At 42.7% G+C, this 20,987-nt stretch overlaps 1 protein-coding gene across 4 annotated transcripts in view; it reads right to left on the reverse strand.

The window, feature by feature from the left end:
• Positions 1 to 20,987, reverse strand: part of dip2ca (disco-interacting protein 2 homolog Ca) — a 594,426-nt gene that overhangs the window by 140,890 nt on the left and 432,549 nt on the right. For all 4 annotated transcript variants that reach the window (XM_041184372.1, XM_041184370.1, XM_041184371.1 and 1 more), the window contains 7 exons: positions 19,314 to 19,423; positions 11,719 to 11,821; positions 8,746 to 8,810; positions 5,193 to 5,286; positions 4,842 to 4,961; positions 1,029 to 1,143; positions 56 to 195 (listed from right to left, as the gene is read on the reverse strand). In XM_041184372.1, the coding sequence (XP_041040306.1) occupies positions 56 to 195; positions 1,029 to 1,143; positions 4,842 to 4,961; positions 5,193 to 5,286; positions 8,746 to 8,810; positions 11,719 to 11,821; positions 19,314 to 19,423 (747 nt within the window). The remainder of the gene's footprint in view (positions 1 to 55; positions 196 to 1,028; positions 1,144 to 4,841; positions 4,962 to 5,192; positions 5,287 to 8,745; positions 8,811 to 11,718; positions 11,822 to 19,313; positions 19,424 to 20,987) is intronic.

A 20,987-nucleotide genomic window follows, 5' to 3' on the forward strand; every position in this document is an offset into this window, starting at 1 on the left:
CAGTGTTGGATTCATAAAACGGAAAGCAAAATAAGTTTATTATATCAAGCTATACCTCCAGGCATCACTAGTCCAACATCTTGCACAGTCAGGACTGACAGTTTTTCTTCAGAGTCCACTCTTATTACCCCATAACTCAGGCCGTGCATAGAGAGCACACCTCGGCCAGGTGGCTGGTTGGTATCATCAGTTGGCCTAAAATATATTCACACAGTTAAAATATTATGAAATTTTAAAGAAAGATTTAGAGAAGAACGTTGTTCATGTGAGAACCAGGCAAAAAGGCAATGCTTGTGACTGTTCACCATATCAAGACAAAATTGTTTGCTTAGTAAGCATTTGGCACCTAATTCAGAAATCTTGAGTTTAAATCCAAGTTCCAAATGACATTCTTAATTATAATCCCTGTACTGCCATCAAGCTCTATATTGAATGCACTTCTGCTGTTGAGTGCTCGATCTCAGAGGGAAGGGATATCAATTTTTTTCCCCACAAGAAAATAATAATTGTTCAATTCTATTTGTTTCATTGGGAAGTCTCCAATTTTCATTTTAATGCTTGGAATACTGAACACAACAGTATAGCTTCCAAATTTCCCACCCTTATCATCACAGCATGTAGGGAAAAATATTTCTTGCATGCCTTTATGGAGAGTAGAACTGAATATTTCATTCAATTTCACCAAGTACCATATTGGTTTTTTTTGTCGAGCAATTTTGGAAAATGTGAAATATGTCCTCTTCTGCCTGATACAGAACCAAACTGACAGCAGCTGTGAAGACATCTGCAGTTCAGGTCCTCAGGCTAGAAAGACAGTTTGAGGCCAGGCAGGATAGAGGGAGGTATTAAGAAGATTAATAATGAACTACAATGAAGTTAACATCTGAATTGGCTTGCCTATTGACAACTACATATTCATCTTGCATTGATTCATCATTAAAACACTTCTTGTTGCACCAGAACAGAAAAAAACCTACCTCCTCACTTATTACTTACTACTTTGCATGTCAAACAGCTGAATTCCATACCTGCGGATAGCTACAGTAAGAGCTTCTGGTGAACTGGCACAAGGACAGATTACTTCAGGACGCAATCCTTTGCTTTGGAAGACATTAAGGAATGCATCACAGGAAGAAATGGACCCTAATGAACAAAATATTCATGAAATATTAGAACAACACTTTTTAAAATTTGGGGGACCAATCTAAATCTCTCAATTCAAGTTCCATTTATGTATTTTTATTTTTACTAAGTGAGAGTTAAATGCTGGGCAACTGCATTAGAATTACTTATACAATGAGGAAGATACTTGAAGCAGTTGAAATATGCACAGCATTCCAGAGGCCCCACCGCTCGAGCTTTCTTAATAATTCTTGCATAACCAATTTCACATCAAAAAGGTTGACTCATTTAAAACAGACTCCCTCTTTGCCATAGTAGATTGCTGCAAATAAATCCCCCTACTGTGACCATTAGGAAGGCAAATGGCATGTTGGCCTATATTGCAAGGGGATTGGAGTATAAGAATATGGAAGTCTTGTTACAGTTGTGTGGGTCTCTAGTGAGACCATACCTGGAGTGCTGTGCGCAGTTTTGGTTTCCATATTTAAGGAAGGAAATGCTTGCATTGGAGACAGTACAGTGAAGGTTAACTAGATTAGTTCCTGGATTGAGACAGTTGTCCTATGATGAGAGGCTGAGTAAACTGGGCCTATACTCTCTGGGGTTTATGGTATGATCTCCTTAAACGTACAAGATTCTGAAGGTTGTTTACCTGGCTTAGGAATCTAGAACACGGGGCCACAGTATCAGGATAAGGGGCCAATCTTTTAGGACTGATATTAATAATTTCTTCAATCAAAGCATTGTGAATCTTTGGAATTCGGGTTGGCAAGGCATAACAAGTGGAGGTCAGTGCTGGGACCTCAACTATTTACAATCTATATCAATGACTTGGATGAAAGGATCAAATATATGGCAGATAAATCTACTGGATACAAAGATAGGTGGGAAAATAAATTGTCAAGAGGATATGAGAAGCCTACAAAGGGTTTTAGATAGGTTAATTGAGTGGGCAAAAATCTGATTGGTGGAGTATAATGTGGGAAAATGTGAACTCGCCCATTTTGACTTAAGAATAGAAAAGCAGTATATTATTTAAATGGAGCAAGACTGCAGAACTCTATGGCACAGAGGGATCTGGGTGTCCTGATACATGAACCACAAAAAGTTAGTATGCAGGTACAGCAAGTGATTAGGAAGAGAAATGAAATGCTGGCATTTATTGTGAAGAGTAATCAAATATAAAAGTAGGGAGATAAAAAAATGGGGAGAAAGTGGTGTAGTGGTAATGTCACTAGACTAGCAATCCAGCGACACAGACTAATGCTCTGGGCACGTGGGTTCAAATCCCACCACAGTAGTTGGTGGAATTTAAGTTCAATTAATAAAAATCTGGAATTGAAAGCTAGTCTCAAAATGGTGATCATAAAGCTGGCTCATTGGTTGAGGGGTATGATTCTCACTTAGGGGTTTTCATTGAATTGGTATGAGAGAGGTCCTGGGTTCAATTCTTGGATGGGCCCTTTAACCATTTGGAGGGAGGTTCAATTGAGGCATTCAAGAGGTCATTGGATGATTATTTAAATAGAAACAATGGATTATGGTGCCAATCTCCTGGCTTTTCCCCAAGTTAAAATGCTCAGAGAGCCAGTGCAAACACAATGGACCGAATGGCTTTCTTCTAAACTGTAACAATTCTGTGATTCTGTGAAGTGTTGCTACAGCTGTACAGGGCCTTAGTGAGAATGCATCTGCAGTATTGTGTTTTGAAGTATCCAGTTTTGGTCTCCTCACTTAAGAAAGGATATAACTGCATTGGAAATAATTCAGAGATGGCTCACTCGACTGATTCCTGGGATGAAGGGGTTAGCTTATGCAGAAAGATTGAGCACCTTGGATCTATATCCATTAGAGTTTAGAAGAATGAGAGGTGAGCTTACTGAAATATCTTACTGAGGGGACTTGACAGGGTGAATGCTGACAGGATCTTTCCCCACGTGGAAGGATGAGGGGGCGAGGGGGACACAGTTTAAAAATTAGAGGTCTCTCATTTCAGACTGAGATGAGGAGAAATTGTTTCTCTCCAGAGGGTTGTTAGCCTGTGAAATTCTCTTCCCCAGAGAGCAATGGCGTGGTCATTGAATATATTCAACGCTGAGTTGGATGGATTTTTGATCGACAAGGGAGTCAATGGTTATGGGAGACAGACAGGAAGGTAGAGTTGAGGCCACAATCAGATCAGCCATGATCATAGGCTTGAGGGGTCAAATGGCCTACTCCTGCTCCTAATTGTTCTCGTGTTCTTGACAGATTGCATAAACTTGGTTTGCATATGAAGTTCTAAACTACTAATCAGTTGCATATTTCATTCCTCCCTGCGGGAAATTGAAAACATCCGGTTTGGATATTTCAACTAAATCATTAGAAAGACAATAATAAATTCATTTGAATAAATGCTTACTATATTCTACAGAAGTAGGCCTTGTTAGTTAGCTCCATGTGCAGAAACCTGGCTAAACAATTCACCTGGTGGAAAACTCAAAAAATTATTTATATTGGTATGTCAATCCCTTCCTATTCCACCCACTATTCTGGTGGCCTCACTTAATAAGACATTCAACTCCATGCCAATTGCACCAAACTATGGCCAGAATTTCCCAGCCAGCAAGCAGGGGAATGGGGCCCGCTCGCCGACGCGTAAAATGATGTGGGATGATGTTGGGCAGAACACCCGACATCATCACGCCCCATTTAAATTTTCAGATAGGAGGGGGCTCAGCAGAATCAGCTGTGCGCCCACCAACCTGTCAATGGCCAATTGAGGCCACTGACAGGGTCATTAAAACAATTAAAAGACCTGCCCATCCAACCTGGCGGGCATTAGAAAAAGCATGAAAACTCATCCATGGGTGGGATGAGGTCTCATGTAGGTCTTTTAAAAAGTAATTAAAGTGTATTTAAAAGTTATGGACATGTCCGGGAATTTTTTTTTTCTCTATTTTTCAGAATTTTTTATTGTACAGCCAATCTTGCACTGCCTCAGGGAGATGAGTGTGCTTTTCTGTGCGCATGTGTGAAAGAGTGCACTCTTGGCTCAGGGAGTTCCACCCACCCCACCACACCTGCACAGGGAGCACATAGCAGACGTCACGCTGAGCCGACCTTAATTGGCCCACCCACATAACATGGTGGCACACATTCGTGCGCCCGTTCTCCCCATCTCCCACGACGGGGGTAAAATTCTGCCCTATGGGAAGCACTGTGCTAGTGAAAGTTGTCAAAATCCATTTGTCAGTTAGGATCCTTGCAGTGAAGGCTTCCAATTCATCAGTTTGGGTATGAGTGTAACCCACAACCCAGATGTGAAAGGACAATGCTGTAACTCGTGGCTCATAGATAGGATTAAACCTACATTACCAGAAACCTGTCAACATTTTCACCAGGTTTTAAGATTAGAGATGATAATTTTTGCATTTCAATTGAACATTATTATTTTTAAAAAAATATTCCGGTGAGGTTATGATCCTCATTATAATCCTCATTTATGCAGTACAGTGCTTTGTAAATTCAGAGATTTCTACAGTTAAGCTCAGTATTTTGTTGGCACTTTCTATTCTCGTACAAGGGAAAAGCACTGGAAATCACAGGTGACTATTCTAAACTGCACTTGAAAACATCCTTTCCATTATTTTTGAGTTAAAATGTTGCAAACTACATACCAAACAATTTATGTTGCATTTTGTTTAAATGAAGGATTAATGAAAGAGATAGCTACTTACAAGGATTGGCTCCATCTGCTACAATTAGCATCCGTAGTGAGGTGAGGTTAATGTCTCGCTGATCTCTGTGTGCCACCAAGGCCCAATGCATGTCTCTAGACTTCACACATGCCACTTTAGCTGGAATTACATATCATTAAATCATTCTCTCCGAATTCACCCTTAATTTTAAAATAAAACCCAAATCTTAGCATTCTTATGCATATTTGATCAGAATGCAATTTTGTTATATCAACAATCAAAAATTAAAGGATGTCAAAATTAAAGGATACTCTATCAGTGAAAACATGGGAATAACACTGTCACATATCTTCCTTAAACAATGCCTTCTGCATAATTATCAGTACTTACCCTTATATGCATAAACTTTTTGTATCCATGAAAGGGGGTTCACCTTCATTAATGAATATGGAATACTGATAACATGCATCATGTTCATAACGCTCTGAGAGGGAAAGTAAAATACAATAAGGAAAAAATACTGCACCTAGAAATAGATGATGACCATTTTTGTTGCATAAATATGCATTTTGATTCATAATACATTTTATCACTATTATACTGAATCACCATTCTCTGAACAAATGTTAAGCAAATTGTCACCAGCATTATAATAATTAAGAATGCTTAGCCGGAGTAATTCAATATAATGAAACAGTGATAGGAATGGACCTGTTTTATCGGCAGCCACTTGACATATGTGTTTTCCAAATAAAACCACATGCCAAAACATGTCATGTCATGGCCCTAGATCACAAGCTGAGGCCACTAAATATTCTGTGTTTTTCCTGGCTTATTGTATTAATAAAATTACTTCCATCCACTTTTACCTGAAAATTAAGGGAACAAATTTAGTATCCGCATAGCTAATCTCCAAATAGGTAAAATCTCTCACCAACCGGATTTTTGAATGGGAGCTGCATTTTTACAATTAAATTATTTTCCAAACTGCAGCTCATATTTCAATAAAGCAAGTAAGGTGCTTCAATAGTTAATGCCTTCTCTAAATTCTCATACAAACATATAAAATAGGAGAAGTAGACCATTTGGCCCATCGAGCCTGCTCTGCCATTCGATAAGGTCATGGCTGATATTTGTGTTTCAAATTCTACATTCCCATTTACTCCCGATAACCTTTGCTTCCCTTACAAGAATCTATCAATCTCCACCTTAAAAATATTCAATTTCCCCGCCTCCACTGCCTTCTGAGGCAGAGTTTCAAAGGTGCACAACCCTTAGGGAAAAAAATTCTCCTCATCTCTGCCCTAAAAGGGCAACCCCTAATTTTAGAACAGTGGCCCCTAGTTCTGGACTCATCCACAAGAGGGAACATCCTTTCCACATCCACCTTGTCAATACCATTCAGGATCTTATTCAATCAAGTCACCCCTCAATTTTCTAAACTCCAGTGGAAACAAGTTCAGTCTGTCCAAGATTTCCTCATAAGACAATCTGCTCATTCCAGGTATCAATCTAGTAAAGCTCCTCCAACACATTTTCATCCTTTCTTAAATAAGGAGACCAAAACTGAACAGTATTTGAGATGCGGTCTCACCAATGCCCTGTATAACTGAAGCAGAACACCCTTACTTTTATGTTCAATTCCTCTCATTATAAAGGATAGAATTGCATTAGCCTTCTTAATTACTTGCTGTACCTGCATACTAACTTTTTGTGACCCATGCACTAGAACACCTAGATCCCTCTGCATCTCAGAATTCTGCAGCTGTTCTCCATTTAAGTAATACCCTGCTTTTTTATTCTTCCTGCCAAAGTGAACAACTTCAAATTTTCTCACATTATACTACTTCTGCCAGTTTTTTTGCCCACTCACTCAACCTACCTATATCCGTCTGCAACCTCCTTATGTCCTCTTCACAACATACTTTCCTATCTTTGTGTTATCTGCAAATTTAGCTACCATGTCTTCATTCCCTCATCTAAGTCATTGATGTAAATTGTAAAAAGTTGAGGCCCCAGCACAGACCCCTGCAGGACTCCACTTGTCATATCCTGCCAATCAGAAAAAGACCCATTTATGTATACTCTCTCTTATCTGCCAGCTAGCCAATCATCTATCCATGCTAATATATTACTCCTTACACCATTAATACCCCTCTCCAATAAAACTACTTCCAATTCTGTACACAATCTAGGAAGGTAAAATGTTAGTAAGGGGTACAAGTGTGGGCAGCAATGACAGTGCCTTATGTGTTGGGTGCATAACAACAGTCATTACACTTCATTATTGTTCATTGTGCCAGCAACTTTTATCATGTTAAAATGACGCACCGCAAATGCTGAAAATGCTTTACGAACAATGCATCACTGTTGGAGTGCAGGGAAACGTGAAATGGCTACACACACCTGTGCAATGAAATATTTTAAAACTTCATTCCCACGCTTTTCTTTTTTTAAATACTATGGCATCTATTGAAAAATCATGTATGGAGGACACAGCCTTCTGGTGTGAAACGTCCACTCTGAATTCTCTCTAGTTTACCTACCAGCCATTGACATATGATTGAAAGTGATTCTGCCTACAACTCAACTGGAATCCAAACTGTTGACCAAAGATAAAATTTAATGAAGCAACTGAATATTCACATTTATGAAAATCTAAAGGCATGATAATGAAAGTTGTTTATAACTTATAATGCACAAAATAAGTGTAGCTGAATTACAGCTATGACTGGAGGACTAGAAAAATGACAGCAAGTGGTGAGAAGGATGCAAGGAGACTTCAAGGGAACTTGGACAGGCTAAGTGAATGGGCAAGAACATGGCAGATGGAATATAATGTGAATAAGTGTGATGTTATCCACTTTGGTGGAAAAAACAGAAAGGCGAGAGTACTTCTTAAATGGTGAGGTGTTGGGAAGTTTTAATGCCCAAAGGGAGCAGAGTGCCCACGTTCATGAGTCACTAAAAGCTAGCATTAAGGTTTGGCAAGCAATTAGGGAGGCAAATAGTATGTTGGCCTTCATCGCAAGGGGACTTGAGCACAGGGATAGAGATGTTTTGCTGCAGTTGTATGGAACATTGATGAGCCCACACCTGGAGTATTGTATACAGTTTTGGTCTCCGTATTTAAGGAAGGATATACTTGCCATGGAGGGAGTACAACGAAGGTTCACTATATTAATCCCTTGGATGGCGGGACTGTCTTATGAGGAGAGACTGAGGAAACTGGGCCTGTATTCTCTAGAGTTTTGAAGAATGACAGGCGATCTCACTGAAGCTTACAAAATTCTTACAGGGCTCAACAGGGCAGTTGCAGATAAGGTCTTTCTCCTGGCTGGTGAGCCCAGAACCAGAGGGTACAGTCTGAGAACGAGGGGCAAGCCATTTAAGGCCGATATGAAGAGGAACTTCTTCAGAGGGTGGTGTGTCTTTGGAATTCTCTACTGCAGAGGACTGAACATTGAACATGTTCAAGAGAGAAATCGACAGATTTCTGGATACTAATGACATTAAGGGATATGGGGTTGGCGTGGGAAACTGTCTTTGAGGTAGATGATCAGCCACAATCTAATTGAATGGGGGAGCAGGCTCGACGGGCCAAATAGCCTACTGCTGCCTGTATGTCCCAATGTTTCAATGTGAGGAGATGACAGGCATGCTCAACATTCTTTATGTGGAAAATGAGGATTTTTGAAAAGAGGTGTAATTGAAGAACATGGTGAGAACACGGGTACTGTTGATGTCTGGCGAAATAATGCCAGGCTTGCTGAACTAAATGAACTATTACTGTTTTGAAAAGTTCTTGTTCTCATAACTCTCAGTCAGAAAAAGCCCCACAATCTGCTGGCAGGAGCCTTCCAATAAGTGCATCTGTTGAATACAGTTTCATATCATAAATTTGCTATTTATATAAAAATATGCATATAGAAAAATACCTTACCGTAAGAATACCATGCCACAAGCCAACATCTTTCTTAAAATCCAATACATTCACAATGGTTTCCGCTGTTTAAGATAGACAAGACTTTCTCAGTTAAAATAATGATTTTAACGGAAAAAAAAGAGGGTATATTCCTCTCAGTTTCATTTCAAATCTAAATGTTATGTCTTAACCTATTTGCTTGCCCCTCTAATTTTCTCTCAATACCCATCCTCTCTCCTGAAGGGAGGTGCGTATTCAGAGACTGCAGTTCTTTGGTACCTTAGTTAAATGGCCATCACTCATGTGTGAAGCTGAACACCACATCCCCCGGGGATATGATTCAATGATGGTTCCTTTACAACCAAGGGTAACCCAGTTTTTATTCTAATCTTCCTTGCATATCCACTGGCAGATACTTACATCAGGGACAGTCACTGAATGATCAGCAATCATTACGCTTTTACCTGTGTTTGCCTGGGAACAATGAGGAACAAATGTAGTGGCTCTCTTGCCTCACCAATTGAGACTGGCTAACTTAATCATAAAGTAAGGATTGGACTGAGTTCGTATGGCATAATAGAAGCACAATGTCAGCACATTGACCAGGGAGGAATGTTCCTATATATTGTGGTTCATAGTATTTGAGAGATAATGTTTGAAAATAGAAACTTCTAAAAGAATGTTCATTATCTGTTAATCCTTAACTAGAATGTTCCAGGATAAGGCTCTAGAACATAAGCATTAAAAACATAGCTCTTCAATTAAAATGAGAAGTGTTGGGGCCTGCCTCCTGATGGTGATGTAATTTCTCACATTTCATGACAAGGGTTGTGATGTAGCAAAGACTTCCAAATTTCCCCAGCACTCAATTGTTTGCATGCGCATCCCTCCACCATGAGGCACAGTCTTTAGACAAAAGCTTTAGACAAAAGCTTCCTGACAAGAGAATTAGACTAATGGCAATGATTTGTACAAGTGTTAATTTCCTGTCCAGTATGGTGCCAGGCATCCTTGTCTGATCCTTGATATTGACGATCACCTAGCCAATCTGAGACCCACAGAGGCAACACGGGCCGGGCCCTCATGTCATCTCTACATGTGTACTTGCAGCTGAGGTCACTGAGTAGCAGTCACAAGTGGTAACCCTCTTCTACCTTCCCCTCCCACACCAAGGAAATTTATCATGTTGCCCTTATGGCTTCACCTAACTCTGCACATACCAGAAAGAAACCTGGGACCTTCTGGATAAACTTGCTGGGGACTTTAATTATTTCTCAAGAATATTTATTTCCCATTTAATTTTGTAGTCATATGTACTTCTCGATTTATCTAATTCATTTTGAAGTATTAGGGATGATTTAATTTTTGTTTTGGAGGGTAGTGATATTTAAGTATTTAATTCACAATAATGTCAATGTTTAGAGAACATCATTGGGATTGGCGGTTTCCTGAAGAGATGCCAATTTTCTGTAAACCATTATTCATATCATAATGTGTATTTTTATTTATATGATACTCATGCAAGTATTCTTGATTTAATCTTGATTCACCAATAGCTGGTGAATTATAGTTAAGCTTTTGATTCATGCAGGAGGCTATGTGCATTTGCACATGATGCCAATGCATCATTAAGTTCTAGTGGTCACTCATAGAAGCAATATAAAGCACTAAACATAAATTAACTGTGCCAATTTTATTGTTCATGAATTATTGAACATTATTTTGACACACCAGTATGTCATTCTTCATGAAAACACTGTGGCACCAGATTACTGTAAATATTTTATTAAATTTAGCAACAATAGGGACTAAAAACACACGAATGAGCCGAGAGAGGAACAAAACTGAACTAATGAAGTCTGCAATATATGTCATTCAGATGTATTTCACGCAAACTTCTAATACTTTCAATTAGACAAGGATTGTGAGTCTCCAGAGAGGGCATGCTACTTGAATTTGCTACTCATTACTGATTTAAGTCAACCCTAAAGATTCCAATAAGTGTCACGTTACAACTCCAAAGAAATGACTTTCAAAACTGCAGTTAAAAGGCGGCTTATTTTATAGAATCTAGAAATTACACAATTCATATTTGCATAATGTTAACATCCTATATCATTGTAAAATTACCAAAAGGAATGGCAACATTTTTTAAAAATCCACTTTAGAAATTGCTAACTTTCAGATAGCAAGCCATTTCAGCAAGATCTTCAGATTCAGTCACAAATGGAAACAGCAGATCAGTGCGTCATTATGAACATTTATCAATGCATTTGTTGCTGGCCTGCAATTGAATCAGATCCAGACCGTACGCTCATGGTGCTTCTTGTTTTGCCAATTTTCTCTCACTCCTCCTCCTCTCCTAAAGACATTGGTTTAGGGTTGTGCTACAGTTTCACACCACCAGTTGTCCTCTGGTGTCCTTCCAAATGGTCATTTTTTATGTGAGCTGAGCGAATATTGGAAGGCTATCAACAGTGAGGACATTACAGCTGATCCTGATCTCAACCAATATTAACGCAAGAAGCAATCAGGAATAGGAATCTAGAATAATATTCCCCTCCTTAACCTTTCAGACTAAAGTACCCTAATTGGCATTTCCTACTGTTTTTATGCATTTCCTCTACTTGAGACTGTTTTCATGTATGCACGCAAACAATATTAAAAGTATTGGAATGTACACCATGAGATGTAAACAGAAGGAGTAATGGGAAGGGGGAAAAGGAACGAGGAGGGTTATTGCAAAAGTGTAACACATGATGGTCAAAATCAGTAAAAACTACTTTACCCAGCCAAATGATCTGCACAACTTCAGCTTATGTCCCACCAGTATATCACTATAGTAAGTTAAAATGAAACAACCAAGAATGTAAAGGGCCACCATTTCATTGCAAGGATATCAGTACCTCAGCACTTATAGAAGGGCAGAATTACATTACAGCCAATATTTTAATTAGAGTAAGAAATTTGAAAAGGCAAAGAAACTCTTACCTTCTGTATATGCACAGGCTTGAGTCAGAGCCTGACAATGAGTCAGGAGTGCAATTCGTGTCACAGTCACACCCAGCACGCTGCCATCTTTACATGTCTTGTACTAATAATAAAAATAGACCAAAAGAAGTGAAGGAGTGGTAATGCTCACATAGAGCATTGTATTTTGAGGGTGTGTTGCCAGATTTTTTCCCCTTACATTTAACAACAATGGAAGAGTTAAGAACAAGCAATGGCCATTACAGTGATTGAAGCTCATAATTTTTGTATGGCAAACTCTGCCATCACTGTATTCAATGGCATATTGTCCATAATTTTTGGCCCTTCTATGCTCCTTGATATATTATCCCCCCCAAAAAATGCTCTTTCTTTATGTAAGCAAATTATCAATATTTGGTTTGGATTTACTTTTGTGCAAATCATGCTGAACAGTGCCCAAAAGGTCCCAACGACTTCTAGTATAATTATTTATAATTCCTGAAACCACAACATGAATGGCATGGAAATACTTTGTTGTGAGTTTTTTGCAAAACCAGTCATTTCCATAAGCAGCTAAAAAAATGAAAAACTCATCTCTAAATCTTTGGCACAGCAGCTGCATCCAAGCCTCTTGGGATGGTTTGTTACATAAAAGGTGCTTTACAAAGATACGGTACCTCAAATCCAGCTATCCGAAAACTGGACAGTATTTAAGCAGGCCACACAAGAATACCCAAGGAGACAGGTGCAGAATTAAAAGTTTAACTTAAGCATTCAACCACCAAAAGATTATTATTTGCTAGTTTTAGTTAATTAATTAACGATAAATCCATAGTAAAAGGCAAAAATCCAAATACGCCCATTGGCCAGTGATAAAATGAAGAACAAAATGAATGCTTTCACGCAGTAATGCATGCCTATCCCAGTGGTTGGAGCGAACCTTGACTACACCCGATCAAACTTGGCCTGGCCCAGCCCTGTGTCACAACATGGTGGCCTTCTCACCATAAGTGCCCCGCCGTCGATATCGATGGTGAATGAAAGTACTGTATGGCAGTTTCCTCTGTCACTAACATGTAAATAGCACCTATAACTACCCATGGACACTATGGGTGAATCATCCCAGATTTGCACTAACTGCGGTAGTTGGCGGGAAAATGTTTTACCCGCCTGCCACAATGGCGGCTTTTCACGCCGTATCGTCCCAATCCTGCCTCATTAATCATGCATCCCCAGGAAACATGCCGTCTTTCTGGTGGGTGGCCTCCAATTCACCTGCCACGCTGTCACCTCGCCGCTTCCTCATGCTGGGTGCCATATTTAAAGTGCAGCCACACGCACACTTCTCAGTGATTACAGCTCAGGACTGCTGCAAAGACGACATTGGCCGTGAAAGTCAAAAAGACTGCAGCCCTCTGATTCAGTGATGCATCCCTAGGACGCCTTTTGGGTGCTGTAGAGGCTGTTGATGTCCTCTATTCCTTTTCTGGCCGCATGAGGGCTAGCAACATCACCAATCTGCCTTGGGAGGCAATGGCAGCTGTGGTCAGCACCAAAAGAGGACAGCTTCCAGTGCTGAAAGATGATGAGCGATGTCCTTCGTTCCATCAGGGTGAGTCACTCTTCTCATCACTCTTATCTCTCAAACCCATCACGCGTTCACAGGAATCCCACTCACGGCCAGTTCAAGGGACATCACCATTCACTCTTTCACACACCTTCACTGCCCTCATCCCATTCATGGCACCACTCACCACACACACTGCCAGGCATACTTATCCTCTGGCTTGCAGATGTCCTGCTTACACTCTCTCCATCTTTATTCGTGCAGGATAAGCTGGCACACAACGAAAGGGAGAGTTCATAGACTGGTGGAGGAATGCCAGAGACACACACCTAGCGGTAGAGTAACTTCAGGGTCACAATATAGTGAGCACATCACACTGTCTGATCCACAGCAGGCAGCAGCAGGGCCTTCCCAGGTGTCGGGCCCTCAGAGGACTACTGGGGACAAGAAATGTGCTGAATCCAAGTCAGATGATGAGCCTCTGGACTGGGTCATACCTCTAGTTGCTGGAGCTGCAAAGGTAAGCTCGGGAACATCAGGAAAGGATGTTCACTGCACTCCTCAGATCACAAGGCATAAAGGAGGTCATCTGCCTTCAGTCTGAGGTGAAAACGCCAGCACACCAATGCACTGAGGTCAACACTATAAGTTGGCAACCGCCATGGAGGCCTTGGTCGAGGGCATCAGTCCTGCACTGCTGCACGGGCTGCACTCTATCGCTGATGCCATAGCTGGCCTCCAACTGTCAATGCGAGAGGGGTGCGGGACAGTTTGATCTCACTCTAGCTTCCCCTTCTCTTCAAGGAGTCAGCCAGAGATCCTCAGGCACCCATAGGGAGGAGGAACAGCAGGTGTGCCCCACAATGCCATCCATCCAAATGACTCCAGGAGTGTCCAGCCTATTTGGATCCCCTTTTCCTGTGACTCTAGCAGCTCCAGTTCCACAGGCCACACAGCAGGGCCTCAAAAGCGGGCTGGGGCCTTGCAGATCTCGGCCCTTGAGCTGACGCCCATCAAGGTCATCACAGACAGGGCGTAGCAGTCAGCAGGCTGCCTCCGCCTCCGCTGTGGCTGTCAGGTGAGCACAAAGATGTAGCAGCAGGGTTAGGAAGGTTAAGGCGGCATAGTTGCACAGCCTGGGCACAGGTGTACATAATGTTCACTTTGTCAATAAACTCCCAAGAATGTCTCCCTGCCTATGACTCCTTGTTCTGATGGGCAATGTTCATGTCACTCAGATGTGAAACCATGGTCCCTGCACAAGATAACGGCAGGTGTCTCAGCCCAGGGCCTCCTCCCTGTGTTTTGTGCAATCTTCCCAGCACACTGATGACGTGCCTTCACAGTCACTGGACACATCATTGATGCCTGCACTTCGATGGGGCTTATTATTGCTCCAGATTGTTCTGGGCCAGCATCACAGAGTTCTGTCATTCTCTCTGTGTGCTCCCGGCACCTTTAATGTGTGGCTGGCCCCTCATCTCATCGGTATCTGTGTCCGGTGACAATGTGGTTCTGAAGAGTTCAGCTCATGAAGGATGCCATAGGATCATGAGAAGTTGAAGTTTCCTCGCTGTATCTCCATGATATGACCCTGTTCATAGGGTGCAATCAGCCAGACAGGGGTCTGCCATTCACATAAGCTATGTGAGGATCTATGGAGTGTCCCCACTGCATATCATCATCGTCCTCCTGAATTTAGGGACTATGGACATCTGCTGTGTCTCCATGACAGGAGCCTTATCACAGAGGGTATGTGCACTGCCATCAGCCAGACAGGAGTCAAACGTTCACAGACGTAAATCGAGGATCTACGATGTCTCCTCACTGCATATTGTCATCATCCTCCATGAATCTAGTACCAAGAGGGCCTCCCAAGCACGTCTGCCTTGTCTGGCACTGCAATGGCCACATCACAGTTATCCTTGACTTCAAGGACCTCCTCACTCTCATCCCTGTTGACGTTCTCATCGGAGGAGACGTGCAGCTCCTCCATCTCCTCCTCAGCCAGCTCTCCTCCCCATTATAGTGCCAAGTTGTGAAGGGCGCAGCAAGCAGCGAGGACAGTGCATGACACCCTCTGTGGGCTGTATGGCAGAGCTCCACCAGACCGGTCCAGACACCAGAACCTCATTTTCAACATTCCAATGGTTTGTTCCACCAAGGTGCGAATTGCAACATGGGCCTCATTGTACCTTCTCTCTGCTGCACTCCGAGGCCGCTGCACAGATGTCATCAGCCACATCCTCTGCGGGTAGCCCTTGTCCCTGAGAAGACAGCCTGGTAGCCTTTGTGGACCCTGGAAGACGTCAACGATCTGAGACCTACTGAGGATGTAGGAGTTGTGGACACTCCCTAGGAATTCCGCACAGACCTGTAGATGCTTTTGTGGTGGTCGCGGACCAGCTGAACATTCAGCGAGTGGAAGCCCTTGCAGTTGACATAGTTGACCGTTTGTTGCCATGGAGATCTGAGCGCCACGTGAATGCAGTCAATGGCACCCTGCGCCTGTGGGAAACCTGAGATTTGTGCAAATCACAGTGCTCTTGCTTCCTTGCTTTCTTGATCCCAGGCGACATACACAAAGTTGTGTGCCTTTGCGAAGATGGCGTCCATGACTTCATGGATACATTTGTGCGTGGAACTCTGAGAGATCCCACAGAGGTCACCTGTAGAGCCCTGAAAGGAGCCATTGACATAAAAATTGAGCGCCGTGGTCACTTTCATGGCCACTAGCAGTGGATGCCTTCCATGTCCCCAAATCCTGCAGCAGGTGGCAGATGTGACCGACCGGTTCCCTGGACATGCGCAGTCTTCAGCGACACTTGTTCTTGGTCACCTGCAGGAATGACAAGCGCTGTCTATAGGCCCTGTGTCTAGCTAGGCGCTGACCAGTGATGGCTCGCTATGGCTCTTCAGTAGTGTGCGTGGGACCCTCAGCCGCCTCTTTTTGCTGAGGATGCTCCTCCTCTCTCTGCCCAGCCAGGCGCCTCCGTCACTCTCGTCTCCTTCATCTCCACTCTCTGTAAGCCATGAGGCATACAGCTAGGTCACCAGGCTCCATGCTCCTGATGTAATCCTCCTGCAGGATAAAAGAGAGAGGCGCTTGGGTTAGCTTAGGTGTACTAAAAACCTCTCTCTGGATTAAGTCTGAAGGGGCCTTAACACATCCTGGAGAGCGCTGGCTACCACTTGGATGGCCAGAGTTTAGTGCACCGCATGGCTGCCCGAAACCCCAACCACTCTGCTCTAATCCACCCAACCGGTCGGCAGTAGCTTTGCCTGTTGGGCTGGATGCTGTGCTTGCAGCTCAGGCACAGGCATTCTCCTAACCTGTGCTGCGAGGCTGCACTGTTAGCTTGAACCATGGGGGAGACTGGTCCAAACTTGAATGATGACATCACAAGAGGCTGTGAGCGCCTCTACCAGTGAGCGCTCCATGGCCAGCTTTAGCAAGGAGATTGTATAATATGACCAGTAGTCCAATTGTTCTGCAGTCCACTAAAATGCTCATTAGTTTACAGTCTGTGTCCGTGGGGTGAAAAGCTCTGGAGCATTTGGTGGCACTTTCAGGCCTGTGTTGCTTGAGTGGGCAGATAGGTAAGAGGCCCGACTCCAATAATATCAAAAACAAAAACAGAATTACCTGGAAAAACTCAGCAGGTCTGGCAGCATCGGCGGAGAAGAAAAGAGTTGACGTTTCGAGTCCTCATGACCCTTCGACAGAATAATATCAATGTGGCTGCGCCTGAACTGTCTCAGTTGTGGAGGAATGGTCACTTTATACACAGTTTTGCTAATATGGTCACTTCTCCCCCCACCCCCCCCCTCACATGCTTGTGCATTACCATCAACCAAAGTGCAGCCCTCGTCTCCACACTCCTCAACTCTTCTCAACCGCACTATAGCCCTTGCCCCGACACCGCACTGTCAGCCAACTAGGAAAATGTGACTTGCCTGTGCCCTCGCCTGAATGCAAGGATGCTCAACCTTGAGATCCAACAGGTGACCCTCAAGAGCGCTGCGCAACATTACCGTGCACTCACCTCTGAGTTCTCCTCAAAGTGCAGCGCGTCAGGCGCGTGCCTTATAGATGCTGTTGTGAAACATGTCAGCGTGATCTTGGATGATCCAGCCTTGGAGGGGGGGATGATTCCGGCAAGCTGGTATTACAATTAAGGTCCTGATGTGCAGCGATGGGAAACGTGGCCCACCATTGACAGACGGAGCGGATGATTGCAAACCGGTTTCATGAAATCGTGAAACTGATTTTTGTCCTTCCCACCATATTGTCCACTCACACCCTGTCATGACGCCCGTTGCCAGTGGGCTCGGAAAATTCCGCCATTCATCTTACATGACCTTTAAAATGAAAAGAAGCAACATAGCAGAGGGAAATGGCCAGGTTCTAGCACCAAACAAGAATCACAGGGGAGGGATAAGCACATCTTAGCAGACATGTCGCGAAATGCATGAGGCTGAAGCCAACCATCACCTTGCCTCCAAAAACAGGCAAGATCCAAAATCCGGCATGAACTCAGTCTAGAGGTTGCCAGTTTGAAACACACTGCCTGTAAGTGCAAGTTGTTGTTGTAGAAGTAGCAAGTGTAATTATAACAAAACACACAAAATTTAAAGAAAATAATCAGCCCAACCTTCACTGAATGTGCCAAACCATGTTGTGCTTGCTCTCTCTCCAGGTACCATGCCCTGAAAGAGTACTGGTGACCATGGACTTCTGTGTTTGTCCATGGTTGTGCTTGGCAAGATACTGCAGTGGTTTGCTGTTGCCCTCTGAAGATCGCTGACCAGGAAGCTCTCCCGCTCTTACCATCTGCCATGGGCGTATTGGAAGGATGTCCAGTTTGATAATTGACTTGTTTGGCCACATTATAAATGGCCATCAAGTTCTGGTGTGGGACTCAAACCCACAGCTTCAGGCTCAGAGATAAGGATGTTACTCGCTGCACCACAAGACTTCCTCTTTATGCCTGCTAGGCTACGGCAGTAAAAAAAGACAATGCTTCTGATGTTACAAGGGCTTACCAATTACTCTCTAACTGAAAATCAAAGAACCAATCTTTAAGGCTTCAGATTTAAAATGTTAAATTAATTGTAACTGATGCTGATCATAACCACCTCTAACATTCTGTTCAATAGTGCTTCATGGCAGGGGAGATAGTGGCGTTGTGGCAACGTCACTAGACTAGTAATCTAGAGGCCCAGGCTAATGTTCTGGGAATAAGCTTTCAAATCTCACCATGGCAGCTGGTGGAATTTAAATTTAATGAATCATCTGGAATTGAAAAGCTAGTGTCAGTAATGCTGACCATGAAACCATTGTCAATTGTCGTAAAAACCCACCTGGTTCACGAACATCCTTTAGGGAAGAAAATCTGCTGTTCTTACTTGGTCTGGCCTACATGTGACACCAGACCCACAGCAATGTGGTTGACTCTTAACTGCCCTCTGAAATGGCCTAGCAAACCATTCAGTCCAAGGTATGGGCAACAAATGCTGGCCTTGTCAGCGACACCCACATCCCATGAAAGAATAAAGAAAAATTGTCTTTGCACTGTGATATCATCAAGAATGGGAATCTTGTTTTACTGAGGCAGTTTCACTTGCAAAGATAGTCGGGCCTTGAAATAGGCTTCGCTAATAATTGCAACGTGAAATGTCCAAATGAGGGCTGTCCATTCATTTCTTTTTGACAGAATTGTTTTTTGGAGTCTCTACTTTTCCCCTTTCCCAAACCAATGCTGTGCTCACGGATACCAGACAAGAATGAAAAAGTCGAGCTTGTAAACATGCTCATGATGTTAATCAGTTCCATTGCTTAGCTGACGGAGTAGGATAGTTTCCCCCTCTGAGCAGCAGAGCAAATACCAATTTATTGATCCTGCAATTTGTACCACTATTTAAATAACTTTAACATGTCTTAGAGATATTGAATCTTACTCATACAAATGACAAGTCATAATGCACATTCATTGATCAAGTCAATTATTTAGGAAACATTTTGTTTCTAGATTGCAGTTCCTCTCACCTCAATATATGCAGTGTCATTATTTGCATCCTTGATGTGAGGGAACCAATCCCGAGGAGGCTTAGATAGGTGCTTAGATTCTGTTACAAACCACAGCAACCGTGGCCAACCTAAAATAAAATGACAAAACGTAAAATTAGCTCATCGTTGGGTGAAGTGAGCTATCCCAAACAAAGTGAACTAGAATCTCTATCAGTGACACAGATCTTTACAGAGATTTAAATCACAAGCTCCGTTGGCATTAATAAACTATGGTTCAGATAGCCAAGGTTCCACAAAAAGCAGGGCAAATCCAATCTGGCCAATTACTCTCGATTCTTAGCAAAGTGATACAAGATGCCGTTCGGCACTTAATACAGCAAAACCTGCTCACTGATGCTCAGTTTTGGTTCTACCAGGGCCACTCAGCTCCAAACTCATTATAGCCATGGTCCAAACTTGGACAAAAGAGCTGTTTTCGTGAGGTGAGATTCACTGCCCTTGACATCAACGTAGCTTTCAACCAAGTGCAGCATCAAGGAACAGTAACAAAATTAAAGTCAATGGGAATCAGAGACAAAAGTCTCCACTGCTTGGAATCATACCAAGTACAAAGGAAGATGGTTGTAGCTGTTGGAGGTCAATCACCTCAGGCCCAGGACATAGTTGCAGGAGCTCCTCAGGGTAGTGCCCTAGGCACAACCATCTTCAGCTGCTTCATCAATGACCTTCCCTCCATTATAAGGTCAGGAGTAGGGATGTTCGCTGATGATTAAAACATTCGTGACTCCTCAGATACTGAAGGAGTCCATGTCCATGTGCAGCAAAACCTGGACAACTTTCAGGATGAGGCTGATAAGTGTGTCATGAATGTTACTTGCTACAACTGCCAGGCAATGTCCATCTCCAACAAGAGAGCATCTAACCATCCCTCCTTGATGTTCAATAGTATTATAATCGCTGAATCCACCGCTATCAACATCCAATGGGTTACCATCGACCAGAAACTTAACTGGACCAGCCATATAAAAGGTACATGAGTAGGTGAGAGGCTGGGAATTTTGTGGTGGGTAACTCACATCCTGACTCCAAAAAGCCTGTTCACCATCCGTATGGACAAGTCAGCAGTGTGATGGAATACTCTCCACTAGCCTGGATGAGTGCAGCTTTAACAACACTCGAAGTTCGACACAGATATAGATAGGTTAAGTGATTGGACAAAGGTCTGGCAAATGGAGTATAATGTGGGCAAATGTGGAATCGTTCATTTTGGCAGGAAGAATAAAAAAGAAGCTTATTATCTAAATGGTGAGAGATTATAGTGAGAAACTATGCAGGTACAGCAGGTCATTAGGAAAGCTAATCAGAGTTAATTAGAATGTTATCGTTTATTGTGAGGGGAACTGATTACTAAAGTAGGGAGGTTATGCTTCAATTCTATAGGGCATTGGTGAGACCACATCTGGAATATTGTGTACAGTACTGGTCTCCTTATTTAAAGAAAGATGTTAGAAGCAGTTCAGAGAAAGTTTACTAGACTAATACCAGGAATGGGCAGGTTGTCCTATGAGGAAAGGCTGGTCAGTTAGGCATGTATCCAGTGGAATTTAGAAGAGGATGAATTGACTTAATTGAAACCTTTAAGATTCTGAGGGGTTTTGACAGGGTGGATGTGGAGAGGATGTTTCCTCTTGT

Source organism: Carcharodon carcharias, chromosome 3 (genome assembly GCF_017639515.1).
Source record: "Carcharodon carcharias isolate sCarCar2 chromosome 3, sCarCar2.pri, whole genome shotgun sequence".
Lineage (NCBI taxonomy): Eukaryota > Metazoa > Chordata > Chondrichthyes > Lamniformes > Lamnidae > Carcharodon > Carcharodon carcharias.